General features: G+C 38.2%; 2 protein-coding genes across 4 annotated transcripts; one reads left to right on the top strand and one right to left on the bottom strand.

Annotated features, from left to right (window-relative positions):
- Nucleotides 1–2,781: 2,781 nt before the first annotated feature.
- LOC105213347 (COP9 signalosome complex subunit 7) lies at nucleotides 2,782–21,359 on the top strand. 3 transcript variants are annotated; one of them, XM_011186082.3, is made up of 5 exons: nucleotides 2,784–3,098; nucleotides 3,167–3,419; nucleotides 19,649–19,869; nucleotides 20,068–20,209; nucleotides 21,078–21,359. In XM_011186082.3, the coding sequence occupies exons 1-5, from the start codon at nucleotides 2,904–2,906 to the stop codon at nucleotides 21,164–21,166; spliced, it is 900 nt and encodes a 299-aa protein (XP_011184384.1). In that variant the 5' UTR covers nucleotides 2,784–2,903; the 3' UTR covers nucleotides 21,167–21,359. The 3 variants fall into 3 exon arrangements, with proteins under 3 accessions (XP_011184383.1, XP_011184384.1, XP_011184385.1); XM_011186083.3 differs by having other exon boundaries at nucleotides 21,081–21,359; XM_011186081.3 differs by lacking the exon at nucleotides 21,078–21,359 and having other exon boundaries at nucleotides 2,782–3,098; nucleotides 20,068–20,889.
- A 97-nt stretch (nucleotides 21,360–21,456) lies between these two features.
- On the bottom strand, nucleotides 21,457–22,475 carry LOC105213346 (uncharacterized). The gene is made up of 3 exons (XM_011186080.3): nucleotides 22,256–22,475; nucleotides 21,852–22,179; nucleotides 21,457–21,681 (listed from the first exon to the last, which is right to left on the bottom strand). The coding sequence occupies exons 1-3, from the start codon at nucleotides 22,439–22,441 to the stop codon at nucleotides 21,584–21,586; spliced, it is 612 nt and encodes a 203-aa protein (XP_011184382.2). The 5' UTR covers nucleotides 22,442–22,475; the 3' UTR covers nucleotides 21,457–21,583.
- Nucleotides 22,476–25,321: the final 2,846 nt, after the last annotated feature.

Below are 25,321 nucleotides of genomic sequence, written 5' to 3' on the forward strand. Positions count from 1 at the left end.
GCCAACAGTGACGTGGGAGCCAAGACGCGAGTACGCTGACTGTTTGTTTGATGACAGGAGATATTTCGTCTTGTCCTCATTCACCACCAGACCCATACGCTTCGCTTCTTTATCTAGTCTGGAAAACGCAGAACAAACGGCGCGGTTGTTGCTTCCGATGATATCAATATCATCGGCATACGCCAGGAGCTGTACACTCTTGTAGAAGATTGTACCCTCTCTATTTAGTTCTGCAGCTCGTATTATTTTTTCCAGCTATAGATTGAAGAAGTCGCACGATAATGAGTCACCCTGTCTGAAGCCTCGTTTGGTATCGAACGGCTCGGAGAGGTCCTTCCCGATCCTGACGGAGCTTTTGGTGTTGCTCAACGTCAGCTTACATAGCCGTATTAGTTTTGCAGGGATACCAAATTCAGACATCGCGGCATAAAGGCAGCTCCTTTTCGTGCTATCGAAGGCAGCTTTAAAATCGATAAAAAGATGGTGAGTATCGATTCTTCTCTCTCGGGTCTTTTCCAAGATTTGGCGCATGGTGAATATCTGGTCCATTGTGGATTTTCCAGGTCTAAAGCCACACTGATAAGGTCCAATCAGTTCGTTGACGGTGGGCTTTAGTCTTTCACACAATACGCTCGACAAAACCTTATATGCGATATTGTGGAGACTTATACCACGGTAGTTGGCGCAGATTGTCGGGTCTCCCTTCTTATGGATTGGACAGAGCACACTAAGATTCCATTTTTGCGATTAATACTAGTTTGTAAACTAGTTAACAACTAGTTCATTTCACTACTATAACCTGTATATCTCGGCAATAGTACGAAAATCTACTCGTTTGTGTGTAGACGTGACATTTGTTCCATTATCATTTTTAACAATCATGATGACAAATATAATTTGATTGCTGCCTAGTTATATAGGGTGTATAAAAAAGGCTGTTCGCTATAAATATTTAAGCTGTCTATTCTTTGAGTTCTTTCCAGGGTCATTAAATGAACATATGTATTTCCCGATGTAATTTTACTTTTGAAATGGATTTGTAGTCAAAAAAAATATCTAACGAAGTCACTAAGGATAATGAGTATACTGACAAATTTGAGATATCCGATTTATATTTTCGTATAACTTACCCTTTTTTAATAAAATATTATTGATTTAAACTACACTCTTTAATGTATCTTATATTCGCGTATTTTAAATGCTGCACCCTGTACAGTGACATACACCACCTTTGCTACCTAAATGTCGTGAACTTTCTATATGTGGACGAGGGAGGGGTTGTGTCAAACTTGAGTCAAACATATTACACTCACATACATATCTCTTTATTTGTTTATATATCCATATGTGTGTAATATGGAACCATAAGAGTAAAATTAATGGTCTTTTCAGTCATTTTGGCGAATGGTTGTGTCAAAATTGTTTGTTTTCCATGTTTCTGCTTTATTTATATTTTCTATTTGTTTGTTGTTGTTAGCATTGCAATGTGCATGTGAGCGGCCTACTAATGCCTTCAAATGACAAATAAATAACTTTGTACATTGTCCTGTCTGGATTATTTTCGGTTGCATTTGTGTCCAACTCGATTGGCATTCATGTGACAATGACAGCAGCCAACATGGGTAGACGCCGTCAAAAGTGAGATGAGTCTAGTTGACATTAATGGGATAAGATAATAAGCAATTTGCGGACGAATGAACGGCCATATTTTGCATTATTACTAAACCCATTTACGCGGCTCCAACTACTGCTCGATAGCGAAAAATCACCTGTTGGAGCCACAGCCACAGCCACACCCACTCCATCTCTGTGTGCTGCTCAAACTCAATGATGCTGTTGCCCGCGACTGCTGCGCTTTTATGCTGCAAGCAAATGTCGAGTTGCGTGTTTGTTTAAAAGTGTCCGTCTGCCACAGTTGCATCCCCGAAAGCAATCTGATTTGTTTTGGTCTCACATTGTCGAGTGCCATTTGTCACGTCTTGTTTGGTCACGCAAAGTGCAAGCCTGGATCATTTAGTGCTGCTGCTCTGGACCAATAAATGCACTGCTGTGCTCACAAACACAAACACACCTAGGTATTAGTCGACGTACTTCTAATAGTGAGCACGCATGTGAACTTTTCATAGCTTTCAAAGCGTTATTTCAGTGGTCGCCAGAGGTCAACTTCATTTGCAAAATTTAGTCATTATTTTTCATTTTCATGATTTTAGCACAAATATATATGTAGATGTGATATTCACATATGGATAATACTATACTGAACTTCCCGATATACACGCCATTTCGCTGCAATTACTTAATAATAGAAGCCAAAACACTTCTCAATAATACGATATAGTTTCGAACTACTCCCGAGAAAGATCCTCAAATTATTGACTTTTTCAAAATTTTAAAACAATGCAAATACCTATTTCGTATCCGCTCAAGCAGAAATTCGGAGCGCCCTCTATTGGTTAGTTTCAAAGATTTGTGTATTTGCTAAAACAATTCTGAGTTGCAAACCAACATTTAGCTGAATGTTGAAAAAATCAAGTGAATAAACTAATTTATGAAAATGCATTTTTTTGGTTTTTTTCATGTAGCCCAAAAAAACTTGAAAAAGTTTAAACTATGTATATACTATGAAATATAAATTTAAATAAAATCATCAATCAAATTTGAATGAACTTACATGATATTAAATTCCCATAAAAAGAGCCATATTTTAGTTCTCTTTGAGAAAGTAACAGCTCTGTGTGCTGTCAATTTTCCATTCGTACTGTACAATAATACATTTGACATTTGTCATTGAAAACCCGAAATCAGCTGTTCTGGACGCTTTGTCAGTTTTCCTTATTTACCGGAGTAAATTTGTGAAGATTTTTATAAATTGTTAATTGTGAAATAAGCAAAAAAACGTCAAAATGACACAAGACATACTAATGAAAAATGATGAACCCACCGCCACAAATGATGCATCGCGCAATCAACTGAAGCAGTATTGTGCCACCGCAAAATCCTCAACAGGCCTACAACTTTTGGATGTGGTGCGTCAAGTGTTGGAAGCTCCTTCTATTTATGTGTTTGGCGAATTGCTCGCATTGCCCAATGTGCAGGAGGTAGTTACCGATCAATTTCTATGAAATATATGTGCTTTACTAATACATAAAATACTTAACTCTTACAGCTTAAAGTTGGACCTAATTCAAAGTACTTGAATACGTTGAATCTCTTTGCTTACGGTACTTATAAACAATACCGCCAACAGCCTGGCGAATACTTAGATTTAACCGCTACAATGCTGAAGAAATTACAGCATTTGACTATCGTCTCTCTGGCTATCAAAAATAAATGCATCCCATACGAAGTGTTGTTGGAAGAGTTAGAAATCAATAATGTGCGCCACTTGGAGGATGTTATAATTGAGGCAATTTATGCAGGTGAGTAAAATGCAATTGTGTGCTTACAAAGGAGTCCGAGGCTTTAAAAATTCTTAAAAAGATCAGAGCTAATATTTTAGTAAAAGTGTGTTTGGCTAGTTCCTATGATTAAACTACGAAAAATTGTCGTGAACTTTAGTGGCGCTGAAGTGTAGTCGTGAATAAAACAATTATTTTATTACAACATTAATACTTACGTCTCATAGAACAAATAAAATTGTGATATTAAGAGCTTGCAATAAGATCATTTAAAATAAAAAAATCAATATCACCGATAGATATTTGATATATGAAAAATATGTGTGAACTCTACTGTGGTTATTGCTACATCATGTACCATTTGGAGACATATGTGGATATATTTACTTATGTCTGTTTATACATATATATATAATATATACTCGTACAAAGTTGGTATTCAGCTTATCGCGCGGTTTGATGTTTCTTTCTATACTGTTGAAGAAATTTCAATATTGTCTGCTAAACTAGAGTGACTTGCTCTGTCTATCTTCAGCCTTTTTAGGTACTTAAGTGCGCACGACCTGGCGCAATATACTTCAAACCATTTCCTTTCTCAAATTTATTGCTTTTGTTCGCTCTGCATGCCACACCCTGCTAATGCTTCGGCATAAACTTTTACAACTGTCTTGTTTGATGTGGCTTTCTGCAAATTTACATAGTAGTGATGCTGTGTGAGGGTGGAGGAGGAGGAATAGGAAATTCGGATGTTAAAGTTTCGCACCAAGTTTTGCAGTTTTGAGCAAATTTATTGCTGCAACATGATGGTGCCATATGTATTGGTGCCGGTTGCTGTCAGACACTTTACAGGGAATTCGAATTTCAGACGACATGTGCTGACATTTCACAGAGTTGTTCTTGATCAGAGTGTGTGCATGCTTGTTTAGTTTGCTAGAATTGAAAAAAATTTTACTCTTGTGCATTCCGAACGTGTAATAAATCTTAAACACTGTTATTGTCAGCCACATGTGCTGCAGTGAGATAGTGAAAATAATTGTGCAATTTCAATAAAAGCTTGTTCTTTTCTTCATGTTAAAGCGCTTCGTACATCATTTAGAATGCTAAACGAAATTTTCTCATTACAAATTTACACTTTAGCTGCGCCAAAAAATCCAAAATTCCTTGGAATTATGCGCTCTCACTCCTTACTCGATTAATACAACACCAAAGCGTTGCGCTTATATGGCATGCAATGCACGTACATTTTTAATTTTGACCAGCGCGCATTATTGCAGTTGTTACACTTTGTGCAGCATAAGTTTTGTAATCCGAGTTTATTGTGAAAGTTGCAACTGCATTGTGGCACTCGTTTGCACTAAACAAAAATAGCTTTTGTTGCTTGCTCGTATTGTCGACAATAACTCATCGCACAGCGCTTCCGAAATGCCAGTATGCCACAGTGTGTGTGTGTGTGTGTGAAATGCATATCCTTGCAGCTGCTGACTACACGCAGCTTATTGCTACAGTTCACTATCCAAAGCTTCTGCTATTGCTTTGCATCTGAAACTCTATGCGCCAATTTGATTGTGTTTTAAAACCATCGCCAGCAAAACGAGCACAAATGCCAGCGACAAAGTGCGTGTTGCTATAAAAACCGTTACTTCATGACTTGTGGAGAGCAGTAAAGAGGAGGGAGCTGTATCTATAAATTTACAATGTACTTTATATGTTTGTTTGTAGTTTTGTATGCTCGCAGTTGTGCTTTCACATGAAATATGAACTTGATTAATTCCGTTTTTTATCAATAACAAGCTGTTTGTTAAGCTATATAACAGATAAATCATACTTTTCCATTAAAGTTGCGCTACAACAACAAGACTTGAACCCTTTTCATAAGATTCGGTTCTTTGGTTCTTTATAATCAACGAAAAGTGTAATATCATTGACTTCTCATATTGAATTATGAAGGATTAGCATACGCTTGAATTCATTTTTAATACTTTACCACCTTTCTACTTGTTTTAAATGTAGTTATTTAATTTTGTTGCTTGATTTCATACCGCACTTGTATAGCCAAGCGTTAAATCACTCAATTTGTGTGGTTTGTTGTTTAACTCTTCGCGGAAGCGCTGGCGTTTTGCTTCGTAGAATTTGTATATTTTCATTTGGTTTATTAGCTTCATGCGCATTTGGCTCTTCTTTGTGTGTGTGTGTGTGTGATAAATGAATTTCATATTGTTTACATATACAGTTAAGTTCATGTAAGCATATAAACATGCATATATGCCATATATCTATGATGCTACATGCCGCTATACAAACAGCGAAATTCCTAAAGCCAAATAATCATTTAAGCTGCCGTCTTAGCTACTTGGCTTATTGCAAGGTTTTTGCAACTAAAATAAAACTGTGTGTGTGTGTTTATATATATATTTACGCTACATTTGCTTTGATGTTGCAATTTGTGTGTTTGTGTGTGTGTTTGCCGTTATTTATTTATTGTGGCAACACAAACAGTTACTTGCATAGTGCTTTACTTAATTTGTGTTTTTGTTTTGTTTATTTGCTTTGCGCGTAGAAAATAATTGAAGAGCTGCTTGTTGACTTTGGCGGTTGACTTGTTTCAATTTGTGGCTGCCTATAAAGTATAAAGTGATTGAATGAGATTATGATTGCTTTATGTAAATACATAATTCTGCTATAAATTCTTAATGCTTTATAAGCAATTACTTAAATCATTCACCACTCTGCCTGCACTACCAAAATATAAATTTTAATATGAAGAATTTCCATTACATTACATTAATTACTCAAATCGTCTGTAAACACCTTCAAACGTGTCATTGACTACAATTACAGCCATTTAGTACTTTTTCGCTTTCGCTCGACTTAATATAATTAATCAACTGTCAACGAAAAATCCACGTTTATTCCACATTCAATGTGTGTGTGTGTGCGCATATTGACTGCCTAACAGCTCCAAATCAATCTTCATCACGACTCTCAACTGTACTGCATTCGCCTTCTAATCTCCATTACACATTTATCTGCTTTCGTTCACTCAACCCTCAGCGACCTTAATAAGTATGAGTTTTCAATAAATTAACAACCAAACAAATCTGCGTCAAAAAACACAAATAAATAAACTTTGCAATTAAATTTAATACGCATTTCATTAGCAAACTGACAGTTGAACGCTTAATGCGCTCGCAGATCTGCACCGTTCTTCATGTTCTTCGCAGCCGCCGCCGTCTGTCTTGATGCCTTCTATTACATTTACATTTGTTCGGCTGCGAGTCAGGCAAAGCTCATCTTTTATTTACTGTCAACAGCAACACGACCTGTCGACTGCCAACAGCCGACGATTATGCAGACACCTCGCAGCGCACCCTCAATTGGCAACCAAATCTCGCACTCGCACCCGCTTTAGCATTCCATGCGAAGCATACTTTTGTGCGTCTACCTTGAACCTAATTTGGTTGTTTTTTTTTTGCGCCTTCAGGTGTATTCTTAATTTCACTTTTATTTGCTCGTTTGCCCTACTCCGCAAATATTTTCCATTTGATTTATTTGCTTACTGCGGCTGCAGCCAGCGAAACCCCCATCACTTCATCACTCCACCAAATCGCGCAAATATTTCCCTCCCCTTGACACCTCAGCGAGATCTCGATTGTGCTTTAAGGTATGCCGCGCATTGCGCCGTGATTGCGTACGAAGGAAGATTACGCGTCGAGGAGGTCTGTCGTTGACGCAGAAATTAGCTGAACTCTCACTTGCAGCCGCCGCTGCGATTGTCGCCTGGGCGCTCATTCAGTTCCCTTTCGCGTTCAGCCTTGTTTACTTTCCGCCTCCTTTATGCTATTTACGAAGCTGCTCTCCTCTCTTATTCTTTGCCTCCCAGTTATTCCTTTCACTGCTGCCACTGCTCCCACCGCTACCCGCAAATATTTTATTATCCAGCAGCGAGTCCTCATACTCCAGCCACTCCATTTCGTAGCCAATCTTCTCGTCACGGTTTTACCTATTCGTCTCTGCGTCGCATTTGATCCTTTGTTGTCCGTTTGATGAGTTGCCAGTGAGCTTCCGGCTAATTATATAGCCAGCTTATAATCATCAATACCGTCGGTTGCCTCTGCGGAAGTGTGTGTGTGGCGGAGTGCTTCGCCTCAAAAAGGTGGCATTTGTACTTCAACGCTTCGCCGTTAACCATAACAAACTTCATTCATCCATCTATCTATCTATCCGTTCATCCACTGCTTTCTACGCTACGTATTTGTCTTTATTACAATAAATTAAGGACTTTTGGTCTCCCAAGCGCTTCAAAACAGTATTCTAATTCATCGCATTTACATAAGTAGCACTTATATTCCTCGCGCCTTGGAAGCTTTGCTTGCTTTGGGCTCTCCTGTCAAACAATTAAAAAGATAATTACATTTCATTGGTCTCCCTGTGCCGTCTACATAAATTTTCGGTTGCGGATCTCGAGCTTGACGCGCACTTATTTGTTTTTAATTCACTTGGAATCTCACCCCCCTTTTGTTGTTTTTGTTTCTGCATTTCGGGGATTACTCAAATGCTAGAATGCGCCGTTGTGAAGATTTGTTGTTTTAATAAATATTTCCGTTTGATGTGGAGCGAATTTGTTCATTAATTTTCGACAACAACTCAATGAGCCCACCAACTGCATGAGGACGCCAGGCCTCTTCTCCGCATTGTAGACAGGCGATTTGCGAAAATATGCCGATTGTAATAAATGACTTTGATTTTTTGGTTTATGGTAAAGTGAGAAACGCAAGAACAATAATTATAGACTAATTATGAACTAACGGTCTACTGCGCTCGGAATACTGGATTGAGCGCTCGCGAGTAAAACGGTGGACACAGTAGACCACGAGGCTGTCATACAGTTTTGTAAGCATGAATTGCTTGGTTTATCTGACACCAGTGAAACTATTAGTCAATACCCGGAACGGAAGGACCTGGAATTGGACTGTAGCCTTTCCTAAGCTTCTGAAGACTTTTCGACAAAGTTTTCTGAAGGGTTCTGCAAAGCCTCACTCGGGAATGCTGTGGAAAGTTGGAAACAGATGCTACAATGCATCGAATAGTGAATTTATTATACCATGAAATAGTCGCCAAAGCATAGTTAGTATAAAAATAACATATTCCGAGATACTATACCAACAACAACAACACTACCGCAAAGATGAAGAAAACGCCTTTGAGGACTTCATTGATTGCTGCAGCTGATGTAGCTGTGAATTTAATTGGTTTTCATTGCTCGCACTGTAATTTTAATAAACGCACCAATTAATTGCAGGTTTTGCTAAGAAAGCTTGTAGCAACCTTCTGCAGATTTCTTCTAATATTTCTATATTGCATTTATGTGTCAGCATTCGTCTTGAATGTTTCCTGAAGCATAGAAACTTTTGCTTTTAGTGAAACTGCAGTCATATGCAACAACAACAACAACGCTATTCATAAAACGTTTGGGGTTTCTGCGTAGCCACTCTGCATGACATGACATGCCGGTGCGTATGAGCAACAATTTTATGCTATTTTCTATGTAAATAGTTGTGGAGCGCACGGAAAGCTAGCTACAACTGGTGAAAGCTTTATTTCAAATCTTTGTGTGTGTGTGTGTCTTCGCATGTCTTTCAGTGCAGTGAATGTTTGCAATCTCTTTATGTTATGACATGGCACACGTGCGTTGTAGCACTGTCACTTTTGTAATAAACTTGTAGCAATGTGGCAACAGCACCCTTGAATCTTTTGCAACGCTTTGGCATTCGAGAGTTTGCAAAGTTTTCTAATATGATTTTAAACAAATCATTGAGATTTCACATAAACACACACACACCTGCAAAGCATACTTTAGGAGAGCGCTTAAATTTTGCAGAAAACATAGTAAGCAAGTGAGGGAACGCTGCTTGAAGTGGCAGGTAATACTGTTGACACATACTCAAAGACTTATTGAGTTGGTGTGTTGGTGTTCAGTGGAGTATTCAAACACTTCGTTGCACAGCGGATGCTCATGCATACAGACATTTGTGTGTGTAACTGAGCTCCTTAAGGAAAGTTTTAGTTAAAATATGCTTACAATAAACGAATTTCCCAAACTAAAATAAACTGAGAAAACCACAAAATGAACTGAAATGTTATTCGGTTGACCAAGCGCTTAACATTTTTTATACTCTCGCAACAAATGTTGCTAAAGAGAGTATTATAGTTTTGTTCACATAACGGTTGTTTGTAACACCCAAAACTAAACGAGTTAGATATAGGGTTATATATACCAAAGTGATCAGGGTGAAGAGTGGATTTCAAATCCGGATTTCTGTCTGTCCGTCCGTCCGTCCGTCTGTGCAAGCTGTAATTTGAGTAAAAATTAAGATATCTTGATGAAACTTGGCACACTTATTTCTTGGCACCAAAGGAAGGTTGCTTTCGAAAATGAGCAAAATCGAATGAGCAAAATGGCGAAAACCGAAAACACATAAAGTGCCATAACTAAGCCATAAACAAAGCTATGGAAATAAAATTTGGTATGAAGGATCGCACTTTGAAGGAGCATATTTGGATGTAATTTTTTTGGGGAAGTGGGCTTGGCCCCACCCCCAAATAGGTTTATTGTATATATCTCGCAAACCAATAGAGCTATATAAACCAAACTTTCTGCAGTCGTTTTTTTAGCCACTTCCTAATACAGTCCAAAAATGAAAGAAATCGGATCATAACCTCGCCCACCTCCCATACAAAGGTTAGGTTGAAAATTACTAAAAGTGGGTTAACTCTCTAAGGAAAAACGTCAGAAACACTAAATTTCACATAAGAAATGGCAGATGAATGCTGCACTCAGATTTTTTTACAAAATGGAAAATGGGCGTGGCGTCGCCCACTTATGGGTCAAAAACCATATCTCAGGAAATACTCGACCGACAGACTCGACTCGATTTCAATGAAACTTGGTTTGTAATAGTTTCCTTACATCCCAATGATATGTTGTGAAAATGGGCCAAATCGCTTCACAACCACGCCTACTTCCTATATACCAGAACTTTGAAGACGATCTGAATCGTTTACATTACAATATATAAAGTAAGCACTAGTGAAGATATCGGTGCAGAACTTTGCACAAATACTATGTTAATAGTGTGGCAGCCCCATTCTAAAAATCGCCGAAATCGGACCATAGGTTTTTAAGGCCCCATATATCGAACACGAGGACCTCAGTGCTTCTAACCTAATATTATGGTTTCCAACTTTCAATGGACTTTATACAATATATATGACGAATATGTGAGTCAAATTGTGTATTATATAATATAAATAAAGTTAAATAAATAAATTGCGAGAGTATAAAATGTTCGGTTACACCCGAACTTAGCCCTTCCTTACTTGTTATTTAAAAATATTTTGTTTTCGGCAACTGAACTAGCAGTAGTCTACCGAAGCCAATTTGAAGGCTTCTCTGTAAGTTTCACCAAGCTGGCGTACTCTAACCAAAATAAATTTATTACTTCAGCTGTTCGAAATAAAATGTCAAATAAATTTTAAATACAAACACACATACACATATGTACCTATGTACACAAGCATTTTGGAGTAGTGGCTGCTCTTCACTGAGCACTTCTATGGCTTGTATGTAGCCATAAGACCTCCTGCGATACATTGCCTCAAATTTACCGTAAATATCTGTGATTTATGAGTTGGCTGGCGAAATTCTACTCGAAATATGATTTTAATTGAAGCAGTTGGAATGAGTTCGTCCATGAAACAACATAAAATACAACCAGATAGTGCATTTTTGTTTTGCTAGCAGCTATTACTAGTAAAAGCTCAATAGTTCAACTCTTTAACTCTAATAGAGCACTTTGTGTAGTTTGCTTTCGCCGGAGTGAGCAGAATTGGTTCATTATATGAGTTTTCAATCGCTTATCTGCAACTAATAAAAGCTCCATAAAGCAAATTTTCTCAATTTATTTTGAGTTCTCTACTTCAAGTTTTATTTTTCACAATCTTTATTTCGCAAAATTGAAAAAAAAGAGAAAAGCTTTTATGAATAGAACGCGTAACTATGAAAGCTCCAAAAAAAGTAATTTTCTTATTTTATTTAGAGTTTTCTGTCATTCGAGTTGTATTTCCCTCCACACATCACTCTTCACATAATTGAAAGCATGAAAAATTACTAATGAAAGCTCTAAAAAGCTCTGCTTCTCAATTTATTTAGAGTTTTCTCTCTCACGAGTTGTATTTCTCTCACAACATATATCTCTTCAACAAATCGAAAAAAATAAAAAAAGCTTTCATGAATAATGAAAGCTTCAAAAACCTCATCTTCTCAATTTATTTTGAGTTTTCTCTGCTTCGAAATCTCTCATATGTCACACTGACAGGAATGCTTTCAGCGACAGAAAATTGTGAAAGCTGCATACAAAGCTTTCGAACTACTTGGCTTGGTTTGCTTAAGAGTGATTTATCTAAGTTTCACAAGTTTTTACAAAAGCACAATGGATCAGTATTTTCACTTAGCAGCATCTACTTGAGTATGGAACGAAGAAACTTCTAGAGAACTTTTAGAGATCCGAATATCCTTTATGAGTAAAAACGAAAACAACCGTTATAACGGGAAATGAAATATTTTACTTGCGCACATTTGCATCATTAAATTTAAATTTATTTTCACGCCACTAATATTTGATGAAGTAAAAATATGCTCATGTACGTGAGCGCAGAATTGCATTCCCTCCAGCCACACACAGACATTGCCACATGTTGTTGACGCCAAAACCACGAACCCCATTGTATTTTGCTGCACTTGCAGCAATGCTGTCGTGCCTTTTTACATGCTTCCTGCATCATTCGGCAACATATTCTACATTACATGACTCGGTTGTTGTTGCAATTGCAATGTTTGTTGTTTTTTGTTCGCGTGAAAAATATTCGCACGTTTTCTTCGGTTTCGGATGAGTGCAACGTGGCGTGTGCAACGCAAAAATAACCCGACACACACGTAAAAGTGATTTCTCACGTTCGCACCAGCCACAAGAGCAGCGGCGCGGCGCTGCAACAAGATGCGGTTTCTTTAAAAATACTCAATAATACATATTGCATGTGTATATAACGGTGCTAAACAGTAAAATAATGAGACAGAGTGCTGTGGCATGCATCAAAGCAGCGGCAGCAACAACAAAGCGCCAAAGTAATGCTCAGCAATATAAAATACTGTCACTCTTGTGGGAAATTAAAACCGAAAATCGATGGAGCAGTGGCAAAATTCTCATGCGTAACTGTTCATTTGTTGGATATTCTCGAATTTTTCTCTCAAATGAAAGTCAACTTGTGTGTTGAGACAATATTTAAGACACTCTTATTGTTGTGGTTGTTGTTACTTTATGGTGACAGTTTATTTTTATAATTTTCGATATTTGCATACCAAGTGTGCGCTGTGATTTCAGCAAAGCTTCCTATTGCCGCCTTGCCACCTTGGTTGTTGGCGCTGAACTTCCCAGATTTTCGCAAGTTTCCACCGACAATGGTAATAAAACTAAAGTGCAGGGAAATGCAAATAACAAAAGCATTTCATAATGCTAATAGTAAAATGTTTAAATGCGTCTTTTCATGGATCCAATACTTACTTGAAACGTCGGCGCTGCGCTTAAGCTCTGCTGCTCACCGCATTGCGGTTTCCTTACTTGCAGTTCAGCGCAGTGAAATCGCATTTCAGACCGATTGTCATCCCGTGCCAGTAGCTTGCGCTTCCTTTCATATCCGTTTTCCGTGCGGCATTTCAAAACTTTAGTGGATTTGTTGCACCACAATGACCACTTTCCAGAGCGACTGCAAATGTTGCCATTTACATAAGTGTTTCTGTATAAAGGTATGTTTGTGTTTGCAATCTCTTGTTTGTGTGCAAAACTAACAAAGACTTTACTCGCATTCGGAGTTTGTTGCTCTTTTCAACATTTCTTCGTAATATTTAGAGTCATTTCTTTAGTGTACCTGAAGAAATTTTATACACCTTAGTGAGCAGTTAAAAAGTATTATACAGAAAAGAAAATCAATGAAATATTCTGAAGACGGTTTATTATTATGATTAAGACTACATTATTTATCCCTTTTCATTGAATTGAAAACATTAAATAAAACATGCAGGACTAATGAAATCTCCAAACAGGTTCTTCTTCTCAATTAATTTTGATTTCCCTACCACAAGTGGCATTTCTCTTCAAACCATATATCTCTCGTCACATAATCGAAAGACCTAAAAAAAGCTTTCGCTATTAATGGAAGCTCCAAAAAGCTCATATTCTAAATTTATTTTTAGTGCACTCACTCGAGTTGTATATCTCTTCGCACCATATATCACTTTTCACAAAAACGAAAAGAAAGCTTTCATGTATAATGAAAGCTCTAAAAAGCTCATCTTCTCAATTTATTTTGAAAACTGTCTCTCGAGTTGTATTTCTGTCAAATGCCTCACTGGCAAGAATACTTATAGCGTCCGTAAGTCGTGAAAGCTTCATATAAAGCTTTCAAACGATTTGGATTGATTTACTGCTGAGCGATTCATACTTAGTTGTATTAGTTTAACGGCCACAATTACTTACACAATGGTCCATTGCTACTAAGTGAGCTTAAGGCTAAATCGTGAAAGCTTTCACAATTTGTGATGCATAGACCAAGTCATTGTTAGTGTATGCAGTACATTGCATTGTTGCCAATGACACAAGGCCGCCTTGCAACCGATTGCATATTAATGTGCTCAAAAGCAGATCTCACGAGTAATGTCACTTGTCACATAACAGTTAGTTGTCTATTAGTACAAGCCACCAACTAATACACTCTCAACGCTCTTTGGTTAAACATAATATCAACAAGTATTTGTCGTCTGTGGCATTGAGCGATGCCATTGAATGCTCGCAGCTCGATTCGCCTGCAACCAACTAACTGTAGCGTCATTGATATGCCTGCCTGCTCGTGTTGTTGTATTTGCATAGTTATATGCACGAGCATATGATTTTCACACGTGCACATTAGGCAGCCAGCCATAAGTGCGGAAGCACACTGACGCGGTAGCACTGCTTAAGACTCACATGTGTGTGTGTGTTAGAGATAATGCCTACATATTTGCTGGTGTTGATTACTTCGTCGTCATGCTATTTGTGTTCTGTTGACAGGCTATACATGAGTTGTCTTCTGCCCCTAAAGATATGCAAAGAGTCTCCAGAATTCCCTCGTTATTTCATAAAATACATTTATAAATATGTGTATGTATGTATGTATGTGTTTGCTTGTGTGAGGAAGCACAAAATATTGTGTTTTTTTTTAAGTTGTTGTTGTGCGGTTTTACATGAAAGTACGTCAAGTTTGATTGATTATAAGTCATATGCATTCACAGCTGCTAACATAGATACATACAAGCCTACGCATACTTCACAGCGCCCCACTGGCATTGAGCTTGAGTGACTGTAGAAATTTTTTAACAGTGTTTAACGGAATATTTGTATTGGATTTGAAAAAAATAAACTGCATTCTTGCCTGTTTAAGAGCTCTTCAATGTTTACAAGACACTATAATTGAAATATATTTGATTTTGAAGACTCACACTTACTGAAGACCGAACTAAAGCTAATAAATCAAGCAGCGAAATAAAATTGTGAATATATTTAATATGCTTCGTCTGGCAACCACATTTGTATACCTTAGCAGGTACGGTTCTGTGGAGATTTTTCCTACTGGACATTTCGTGCTCATTTGTATAGATTATTCCTACTCACACTCACATATGCATGCAATAAATCCATGTAAATGCATTTTTTTTTTACAACTTTGCGGCAAATTACCTCAGTGCAAAGCTGTCACTTTCAGTTTTCGCGCGAAAAGTTCGCGCTATCTTCATATTGTTTTATTCACATAAAAGCTCATATTGCCTCAGGCACACATACATCAACTGTCGGCAATCAGTGGAAGCTTCGAGCACAGTCCTTTAATGACATCTTCATTAAAGGTATGTAGAGCTCTTCGTTTGTGGGGAAATTTTAAATATAATCCGTTTTCGAGTTCGATTTTGACCTTAATAACTCCAAAGAAGCCTCATAAAGTGAAAATAGATGCTGTGCAGCAAGCTGAAATTCTAATTTTATGTCAGCTGTGGTTTACATTAGTTCTCTAGGTTACATCTCTTTCATCCTAATTTCATTAGAATTTTATCACAAACCTCATGTATGCAACACACTTGTATTGTATGTGATTTAACCGTTTAGCCGGTTATAGCCGAATCGATGATAGTGCGCCCCTCCTCTCTTTCCCTCGTAGTTCGGCGCCAGTTGGAGATCCCAAGTGTAACTAAGTTCGCTCTCCACCCGGTCCCTCCAACGGTGTGGAGGCCTTCCTCTTCCTCGGCTTCCTCCGGCGGGTACTGCATCGAACACTTTCAGAGCTGGAGTGTTTTCGTCCATTCGGACAACATGTCCTAGCCAGCGTAGCCGCTGTCTTTTTATTCGCTGAACTATGTCAATGTCGTCGTATAACTCGTACAGCTCATCGTTCCATCGTCTGCGGTATTCGCCGTTGCCAATGTTCTGAGGACCATAATTCTTGAGCAAAATTTTCCTCTCGAAAATCCTAGTGCCGTCTCATCTGATGTTGATATCGTCCAAGCTTCTGCACCATAAAGCAGGACGGGAATGATAAGCGACTTGTAGAGTTTGATTTTGGTTCGTCGAGAGAGGACTTTACTGTTCAATTGCCTACTCAGTCCCAAGTAGCACCTGTTGGCAAGAGTGATTCTGCGCTCGATTTCGAGGCTAACATTGTTCGTGTTGTTGATGCTGGTTCCCAGGTATACGAACTTATCTACGACTTCGAAGTTATGACTGTCAACAGTGACGTGGGAGCCAAGATGCGAATGCGCTGACTGAAATAAAATAAATATTTGCGCTTATTCCACTTTAGTAGCGCTTATTTCCAGTACAGCGCCCAGAACAAATGAAAGTGACAACAACAAAACGGATGGACAGCTGTGAAATAGTTTTGTCCTTACAAATTAATAGTTAATTGAGCGTTAAGTTGCCGCATTCAGCGCAGCGAGGTTTGCAACATTTGCATATTTTTCCGCGCTGCACTTTTAATTAAAAATCATTCAATCATGTTGACAACGCCGGAAAAGTGCGATATTGGAACAGAGAAAAAAATCAAAAGGGAAAAAGTGAAAGAAAATCGCCTTTCCATTGCGATTGCATCCTTTTTGGCGATTTTTAAATGCGCAGTTTTACAGAAATTTGCACATTTTACACGAATTTCTTTTAGCGCTTTGCTCAATGAGCCATTCACGCTCGCTCTTAAGCATTAAGTAGTTTTTCTACGTTTTTTCTTCGTGCTTTCGTGCCTTCGCCTGCGTTTCTTCATGCTTTTGCACTTGTTGTTTTTCGCTTTGTTGGGACACTTAAAACTTCTTTGCTACACAGTGCACGCAAAAAGTTTGTGTATTAAGCGCAAATAACACTTTTCAACAAATTTTTTCTCACTTCTACTCTCCGCCCCGCTCTCCGCGCGTGCATGTACTAAATATTGCTCTCGATTACAGTTTTTCGCAATTACTTTTCAATCGCCTCGCTTTTGCGCGCTCCTCCCACCTAATACTTTAACCGTTAGGTAGTGTAGTTTACTGAAATCTGCAAGTAATTTAGAAAATTGAAATTTCTTACTGCTTTCGCACGATGAGATGATTTCCTTGGCAAATAATATAACTAGAACTATGTGGTCGTGTGTGTTCGAGACACACAGTCATTTTGGCTTCGTTTAGCGCGTGTCATTGTACAGTTATACAAGAAGTGAATTGAGTGACAGCTGATTGTCAAATTTGTGCGCAATTGAAAGCATATGTTTTCGAGAACAATCAGCTTGCAACAACAACAAGTTTTACAATGGCAATTTCCGATTTGCAATTTTTGTGTTTAAATATTAATGCTTTAAATATAATATTAAACACATTTGTGCGATAAAAAAGCTCGTCTTTCGAGTACTGAATATTCTTTGATTTTTTTCTTTTAATATTCATATTATTTTCTATTCATAGATTTTATTACCTTTAATACTCGTATTATTAATATTGAAATCATAAATAAATGCAATAAATTGCATAAAGCTTGCAAAGCTTACGAAAAGCTCAGAGGCATTTTTCATTTGTTAAAGTCTTCATTGTTGCAAAGATTTATGGCATTTGATTTTTGAATTTCTGCTATTTTATAGCATTTCCAATTCGATTGCCATTTGCCTATTCATATGCCATACAAATGTAACTATGTTTGTCTGTGTTGATAATTAACTTTGCAGCCATAAATTTTACAAGCGTCGGAAGTGCAAGTACAGCTCAACGATTTCACGCAAATTCTGTCAAAAATGAAAATGAATAAAATTTCCCTTCCTGGGTCCATGGCAGCGAGGAATTAACCAAAATGTATTTAATTTTTCAAGGCCTCGGCTGCTACATATTTCACTTCTGAATTATTTGCCTTTTATGTAAATACATGAAGTAGGGCCAAAATGGCCAAAAAACTTTAATAAGCAATGCGAAATCGCAAAAACCGGCAATTGTTTCACATAATGCCGTTATGCCGCTCATTCCTGCATAACTTCGTAAACAAATTTAGCAAATAAGTCACTTTGCTGGCCGGCGCTAAGGAGCGGCAGAATCGTTTGACGCGCGCAATTTTCTAAGCCAACGCTGCTAATACGGTAATACTTAAAGCCGCTTGACTTGTTCTCGTGAGCACACAGCGCGGAGTCCAGCATCAAGGCTGTTGGGGGTGCCACTTGTCGCGTGTTGTTGCACGGAGTCCAGGCTGCACAGTGTGCCAGAAGCAACAGCTGGCAGTGTATATATTTTATTTATTTTTTTTACGGTTTGAGTCTTTCATCAGCTTCAGCTGTTGTAAAGAAGAAATAGAGTCGCTTCGTTGCAAGTTTTTTTGTTAATTTATCTCGAAGTTCTGTGGCACTGTTCGTTTTATGACTTAAATCCATGTCGCTGACATTGTTTTTGTCGCTGAATTAATTTGCTTACGAAGACGATATTAAGCGCTATATTCCAACTTAAGCTGCTTGCAACATTTTCTGTTTTCCAAAACTTTATTTCGCCGGAGTTGGTTAGTCCTAAAGTTGAAGCATTAAAGTAGTCTAAAAGTTGAAAGGTTTTCTTGCATTTTAACATTTCCCATGACTTCAGAAACTGAAATTAACACACATTGCCAAGAAATCAATATAAAATGGGAGAGAAAAGGCATTTCTGGCTTATTTAGAGCATGAATTCACCTCCACGAAATTCACGCTCTAAATAAGCCTGAAATACCCATTCTTCTGTTTGTAAAATAACTTGTTCCGTTTAGTAGTAGCAACAATTGACTTTACCAACTAGAAATACAATACAAAATCAGCACTGGCCACCCTATTATAATTTGAAGGAAATTTAAAATTCACGGAAAGCAGCTGTATTCATATTTCTGCAGAAAGAAGCAGGAGGTCATCCAAAAATACTATATAGTTAAGCTCTAAAGAAAACCGACCTTCAAATTTTTGTGGTTGAATCATTTATAAATGCGCCGAAATGTAGGTAATAGTTTGCTCAAAGAATGAAATGTGTTAAATTCCTAGAGCCTACTGCAAAATCCTCTACTTCTCCTCTCTTCACCACAATGCCTATAAGCTTCTTAGAGCTGCTTTCAACACAACTACACCACTGACGCACCGAGGTAATCGAAATTACACAGATAACGATGCATTTGCCAATAAATCTCTCGGCGAAAAGCAGCGAACAATGAAAGTGTGCGCTCGTTCTATTGAGGTAATCCGATTTCCGCATCGAGCCATGCATATTCACCACAGCGCTGGCGAGGCGGGTACTCGAAGCCTTCAGTTATTTGTTTTCACTCATCGCACCTGTAGTAGCTTATGAAGCCTCTAATTCGCTGAAGCTTCGCTTCAATTTTCGGTGTTTGAATTAATGAGAACAACTGGTTTACTGCTGGCAATTTGCCCTGCGAAGTATACTGGAATGTGCGTGATTAGTCATAGCAGAGAAGACGCTAAGGCGTTTCTGTACAGCGAGAGTTAGGCGCTTCACTAAGCAAGCCAATCGACTAATCGATTTGAGACCCAGAAGACCTTAATTTAAGTTCTTATTTCTTAAATTCTTTATTAAGTAATAAATCCCTGCTTTCTGATAACTTTCTAATTATGCATTTCATGTCCGCTTTTCTATGACATCACAGATATTATCCATGGCAAACTTTTCCAAAACAATCGTTTTCTTGAAATCGATTATGCCCAAGGCCGTGATATCCCACCGGGCTATACCTCCAAGATTGCGCAAACATTGTCGCAGTGGGTGGAGTCGTGCGATGCCATCTCCAATTGCATTGACATGCAGATAACACGCGCCAACTTGGAGAAGGCCCGAAGCCTGAAGAACAAGGACCACATTGAACAGGAGGTAAGCGGGTTTTTCATTTTTTTCTTTTTTTTATTTTCTTATTTTTATAATTTCCGGAAATTATTAACAAATATTTTTTATTTACTTGGAGTTTATGTAAATTATGCATTCATTTATGCAAATACAAAACGAAACACTCGAATTTATCTCACTGCCGTCGCTCATCATAACCGCCGTTTGTTGTTATTTTATTTGCAGATAATTAATTTGAAAAAAGTTTTGAAGACTCAAATCAGCGACAACGATGACTCTATGCAAATCGATCGCGAATCGTCCAGCTTGGATCTGCGCAGGAAGCCCTTCAAGACGAAAGGTTCACGTTTACATCACGCGCCCATGGGTAAGTTAACCGGCAAGGCCGCAACCGCCGCAGATGCAGGTGGCAACATGGTAACCGGCAGCGCAGATAGTGATGGTGATGGCGAGACGTCAAGACGTGGTACAGTTACTATGGCGCCTGCAAACAGCAGCTCCATCACCAGCACGTGGCTGAAGGCATTCACACAAAGTTTTGACAAGGAGTAGGTTGTGCTGGTGGATTGGAAGGGAGCACAATAAGTTAGCTACCACCAACAAATTCAACTTTTTGCCATAGTAATAATTTGTTCTCCGCCTGTCGGTCAAGCGTTCGTCAATTGTGTGTGCACCAGATTCATTAATGGCTTGGGCGGAGCCTTCGAGACGACTAGACGACTAGTTGAAGCGCGTGTGGTGTTTGCAGCGTACTTCGGGGTTGACTTGACAGCAGCACGTCACACAGTTTCATTTAATTAAGCGGCTTCATTTTAATTTTGTTATGCTGATGGTAGAAAGTTTTTAATTGTTTACCTAGTCGTGCGGTGATTACATTCATTCTCATTTCCTTCGCCATGCTTCTTATTCTTATTCGTATGCTTAGCAGTCTTGTGTAGCGGCTCAAGATTTTGTAGAAATACTATTTTTTCTGCGTGAACACTTCAGTGTTTAGCCGCACTTTATTTAAATGCTAAACTTTGTGGTTTAAGAATAAAAGAAAGAACGAGATTGAGAGAGAGTTTCTTTAGCGTTGAACTACTAAAGCTAGTTGCACTGATGCAAATTGTGTTGCCATTTATCTGCTTACTTACTGCTTACTCTGTGTAATGTATTTAAATCTAATTTAACTTTTGCTTTCGTTTATTTTTCGGTTTCGCACATCCTTCACGTCTCACCAACACACCCACACAAAGCAGACACGTTGCAGTATGGCGCCCCGCATCGCGCAAATCAGGCGAAAAAACCCGAGGCACCATCCGGTAGCATGAACTACTTGAATTGAGGCCATTTACCGTTAACCAAACCTAAACAAACACTATCTTACTAATCTAATTCATTGGTGAAGCGAGAGCATGGAATGAGGACCCCTGCTACTCGTCTATATGCTCATTGGTGCACATTTGCTTATGCTCATTCAATATTAATCTGTAATCAATATGAAATCATAATAAAAATTGTCGAATTTCAAAAATTGTGTTTTTATTTGTTTTTGTAGTCTCTATTGACTCTACGGTAAATGTGTGTAAGAAAGGACGCTATAGTTATGATAAGCTATAAATAAGGAAGCCTTGATTCGTGTTGGTGATATATAAAATTTTAATAATACATATTAGTGTTTACATTCACATTTCAATATTTTCTAACGGCAGTTGTGGAACATCATTATTGGTTGCTGTTTAAAGACTACTCCGACGAGTTCTTAATGGCCCGCGAGCTGCTCGTATTCCTTCGAATACGCGCCAGTATTATCTGCCTTGTAAACGCCGGATTGGTCCGGATGATAGACACCTTCAATCTCTAAAATATATTAAATAGAAAGCACAGCATAAAGCCACAACACATGCCACTTCCACTTCTACTATCGGTAAATACAAATTCACTGCGCACATGAGGCATACACAGCCCACGAACCGCGACACTTTAGCGCCACTTTCAAGTGAAACTTACGCAGTTTGCTATTTACTCACCTAGCGCCGGATCATAGCTGCCGCTGTTGTCTGGCGCCCAAGCACCGCTATTATCCGCCACATAGCGCCATGTTAGGTCGTCGTGGTACACACCCAAGTCGTCGGCCAACCACCTGCCCTCCTCGCCGGTGGCGTGATAAGCACCTGCGTTGTCCTCCACATACAGTCCCGCGCTGTCGGCCACATAATTGCCGCTTGAATCCGGCACATAGGAACCGTCATTCTCGCTATCACTGGCGCTGGCGACATTCGCCTTCGGCTGTGTGGATCTAACTCCGGCACACATGACTTCAGCTGTCAGCAGCAATAGCGGCAGCACAAAAGTAAACTATAAAAGGGTAAATTGTGTAACGGCGCTGTCTAACTGTTATCCATTAAATTAAAATTCGCTCTGTAATAATCACCGTTCTCCTGTATCCCTGCATTGTGTGGTCGTCTTTCTTTCTGAGTCGTTGGCTTTCTGAGATGTTTGGCGTTTGTTTGATGTGTCTACTAAAGCCTTCACGAAGCGATGCTTTCGCTTTTATAGCAAGACTAAAAGACGACGACAGCGCGACTGCAAGTGTAAGTGTGTGCGCAGCTGACTGCATGCTGTCTACAAGACAGTAGATTTTTCCGTCTAGCGCTGCAAAAAAGTTACAAAACTAACCAGTTTTTGTTGTTATTATTAAAACTGCAAGTTTGATGTGAAAGCAGTAGGTGTTTGAGGTAGCTAATGCGGAAAATAAGTATAAAATGAGTTAAATCTAGAAATGATTGCTTTACGAGGTTCTTAAGAGCGCATTTGAGTGCGCAAATTATAGCTCGTACTCGTACGGTCCTACTAGTATTACGGAGTAAATTTTTTTGTAAACAAAAAGTGTCAACTCGTTTCATTGATAGCAGATAATGCTGTTTAAATGTGGTAATTCACACTTGGGAGAGCCAGAATGGTCGATTGGACCTTAACCTTTGAAGTCTTGATTTGGTGGGTTAACACTAACTATATGAAGTTCGAAAAGCCTAAACAAATTTAGGAGATTTTTAAATAGACTTCTATGCTAAGAATTTTTCGCTTTTTCTTCAACAAATGTATGTCTAAGGCCTCCGAGTTGGGATTGTTATAGAGTTGGTTTGAAGGGTTAGTATATGACTTAGTTTAAGAGGTATTTAAGCAGACGTTAATTCTAAAAATTTTCCCCAACATACCTTCTACATATGATATGTCGAGGTTCTTCGGGTTTTAGAGTTAGTCTTATAATATTACATGTTTTTTTGGCACTCATAAGGGTTAAGCTCTGCGGCCGAAGCTGTCATTCAAGTGCTAATTTTGTGGCAAAACTCAATTGTCGACGAAATGCAGTGACACCCCAATTTCTCGTTTCGCTTATTCTTTTTGCGTATAATTAATTTCAATTCATTTGCCGTTAGGGAATCTTGTAATTTTTTATGCCTGTGTGAAGCTGCGCTTGACTATCACTTTGCGCGCATAAGCTGGCTAGCAAGCAAGAATCTGCGCTGACAATCTTCTACAGAAATTTGCATTAATTTTGAAAACAAGTCGCATGCGAACTGCGTCAATTGTTGTATTAAAAATGAGTTAATAATTCGAAAACAAATTTCGATTTTTTTACTTTTCAAGATTTTTTTTATTTTTTAATATTTTTTGAATACTTTTTTCTGCTAAAAATAGCCATTTATTAGCATCTAGATTCCATTGACATTGTGTAAGCCGCTGTGTGAGCCGTCAATTGCGCGCATTGTCATGCAAAGTAGTGATTTTTTCCTTTTGAATTTCACTGCAAATTTCATTGTTTTTCGTCTCAAAACGGTAGGCCTGTGAAAGTGAGAGTGCTTGGCGTTTTAATAAGCACGCGCGATTTTCAAAACGCAAGCGTGACTGTTATGGAAAATTAATCGCTTTTACAATCAATTTAATGTAAACTTGTCATTAAAAATCAATTATCATATACGCTAAATAAATACGCTCCTTTTTTGTTCTTAACACTTAACTGTTTCAACACTTTTTTGTTTATTTATTAATTTTTTTTTTCAAATATACGAGATTGATTTCGTTTCAACATGTGAACGCGCTTAGAAAGCGTTCAGCCTGCATTCTAATTGAGTCAGAAATTATCTATGCATTCAGATTGGGAGTTGCTTGAACCTCGAGCGGGACCAAGGACACATTCGGCATTCACACAAACAAAAGCGGCTGCTCGCAACTCAGAGAAGACCGAAACTGTAGCAACAAACAAGTTGTGTAAAATAATTCATGGTTTCTTCAAAGTGGCGCAAAACCCGAATATCTCAGCTGCCTCAGTCATAAATTTGTACAAAACGGGTTTTTCTGTGGCAGATGCCGTGGAAAAAATGTGATTTGTTATTTATTTTCAGTTTAAAAATGAATTTACAAGCTGAATTCAATTTGTGATAATCAATAATATTAATTGCAGCTTAATGTTTACCCTTTCGATTTATATTTTAATAATTTCGTGTGAATGGGCATAATTTCCATAGCATTTCAGTAATTAACAAAATTTTGATAATTTTTATTCAACAAATGCTTCTTTCTAAAGAAAATTTTCAATAGATTTTACATTTCTTTGAAGAGTGTATCTCATTGAGGCATTTGTGGAGAGCAGATAAGTGAGATATTCAGTCGGTTCTCTGAGCGTCTTAATAGCTGAGAGGGAAATACCATCTATCTAACTTAGGCAGGGTCTTACAACTAGCTATTCCAGATATTATATCGCTACCCTATATTGAGAGGGCCGGTGGAAAACTACTAAATAGTAATAAATCATTAAGGGTCGGCCCTACCAAATCAAAGGCTTGTTAAGTTCAGACATCAAGTACCTGTTAAAGAGCAAAGAGAAGGAGGATAAAAGCTAACTGTTTAAATCTTTGTAGTATACTACAGTGTCCATTCGGATATCCCAGTTAGCACATCGCACAAAAGCATGGAACCAGAAGCAGTACGAGTGTAACATATACGAATTTATCAGTCCTTAGACCGTGTGATGGCGTTGGTAGGTTTCTTGCCAGCCAGCTTTTAATAACCCTTTCGCACAGCCAAATTAATTTATTACATTAATATTATAATTGAGAAACCAGTTTTTGCTTTTCGCACTGTCGGTTACTCGATTAACAATCAGCTGCTATACATTTTTGTTTTTCCTTTTCATAAGAAGTTGGTAAGTTGCATCAGCTGATTACTATTTTATCAAATTTATAGCGTGGCCAACAACATACAGAGTTGCATTGTATTTTCAACTCGATTTGTATACGTTTAAAAATTAATATAGAAAAATTAGATTTTTATTGTGTATGTTAAATCGATCTAAATCAGTGCTTTAATCGAGCAAGGGCCGGTTAATTGCTCAATTAACTGCTGTGCGAAAACGCTATAACGAACTTCTAACCTAATTAATAAACATACAGTGGAACTTCCATAACTCGAACTTCTATAAGTCGAAGATCTCCATAAC

Source organism: Zeugodacus cucurbitae, chromosome 6 (genome assembly GCF_028554725.1).
Source record: "Zeugodacus cucurbitae isolate PBARC_wt_2022May chromosome 6, idZeuCucr1.2, whole genome shotgun sequence".
Lineage (NCBI taxonomy): Eukaryota > Metazoa > Arthropoda > Insecta > Diptera > Tephritidae > Zeugodacus > Zeugodacus cucurbitae.

Coding starts and splice junctions, on each gene's coding strand:
- LOC105213346 (XM_011186080.3), bottom strand. CDS start 22,441: ATGCAGTCAGCTGCGCACACACTTACACTTGCAGTCGCGCTGTCGTCG. Junction 22,180..22,255: donor TGCAGGGATACAGGAGAACG/GTGATTATTACA, acceptor ACCCTTTTATAG/TTTACTTTTGTGCTGCCGCT. Junction 21,682..21,851: donor CAGCTATGATCCGGCGCTAG/GTGAGTAAATAG, acceptor AATATATTTTAG/AGATTGAAGGTGTCTATCAT.
- LOC105213347 (XM_011186081.3), top strand. CDS start 2,904: ATGACACAAGACATACTAATGAAAAATGATGAACCCACCGCCACAAAT. Junction 3,420..19,648: donor AATTGAGGCAATTTATGCAG/GTGAGTAAAATG, acceptor ATGACATCACAG/ATATTATCCATGGCAAACTT. Junction 19,870..20,067: donor AGGACCACATTGAACAGGAG/GTAAGCGGGTTT, acceptor TTTTATTTGCAG/ATAATTAATTTGAAAAAAGT.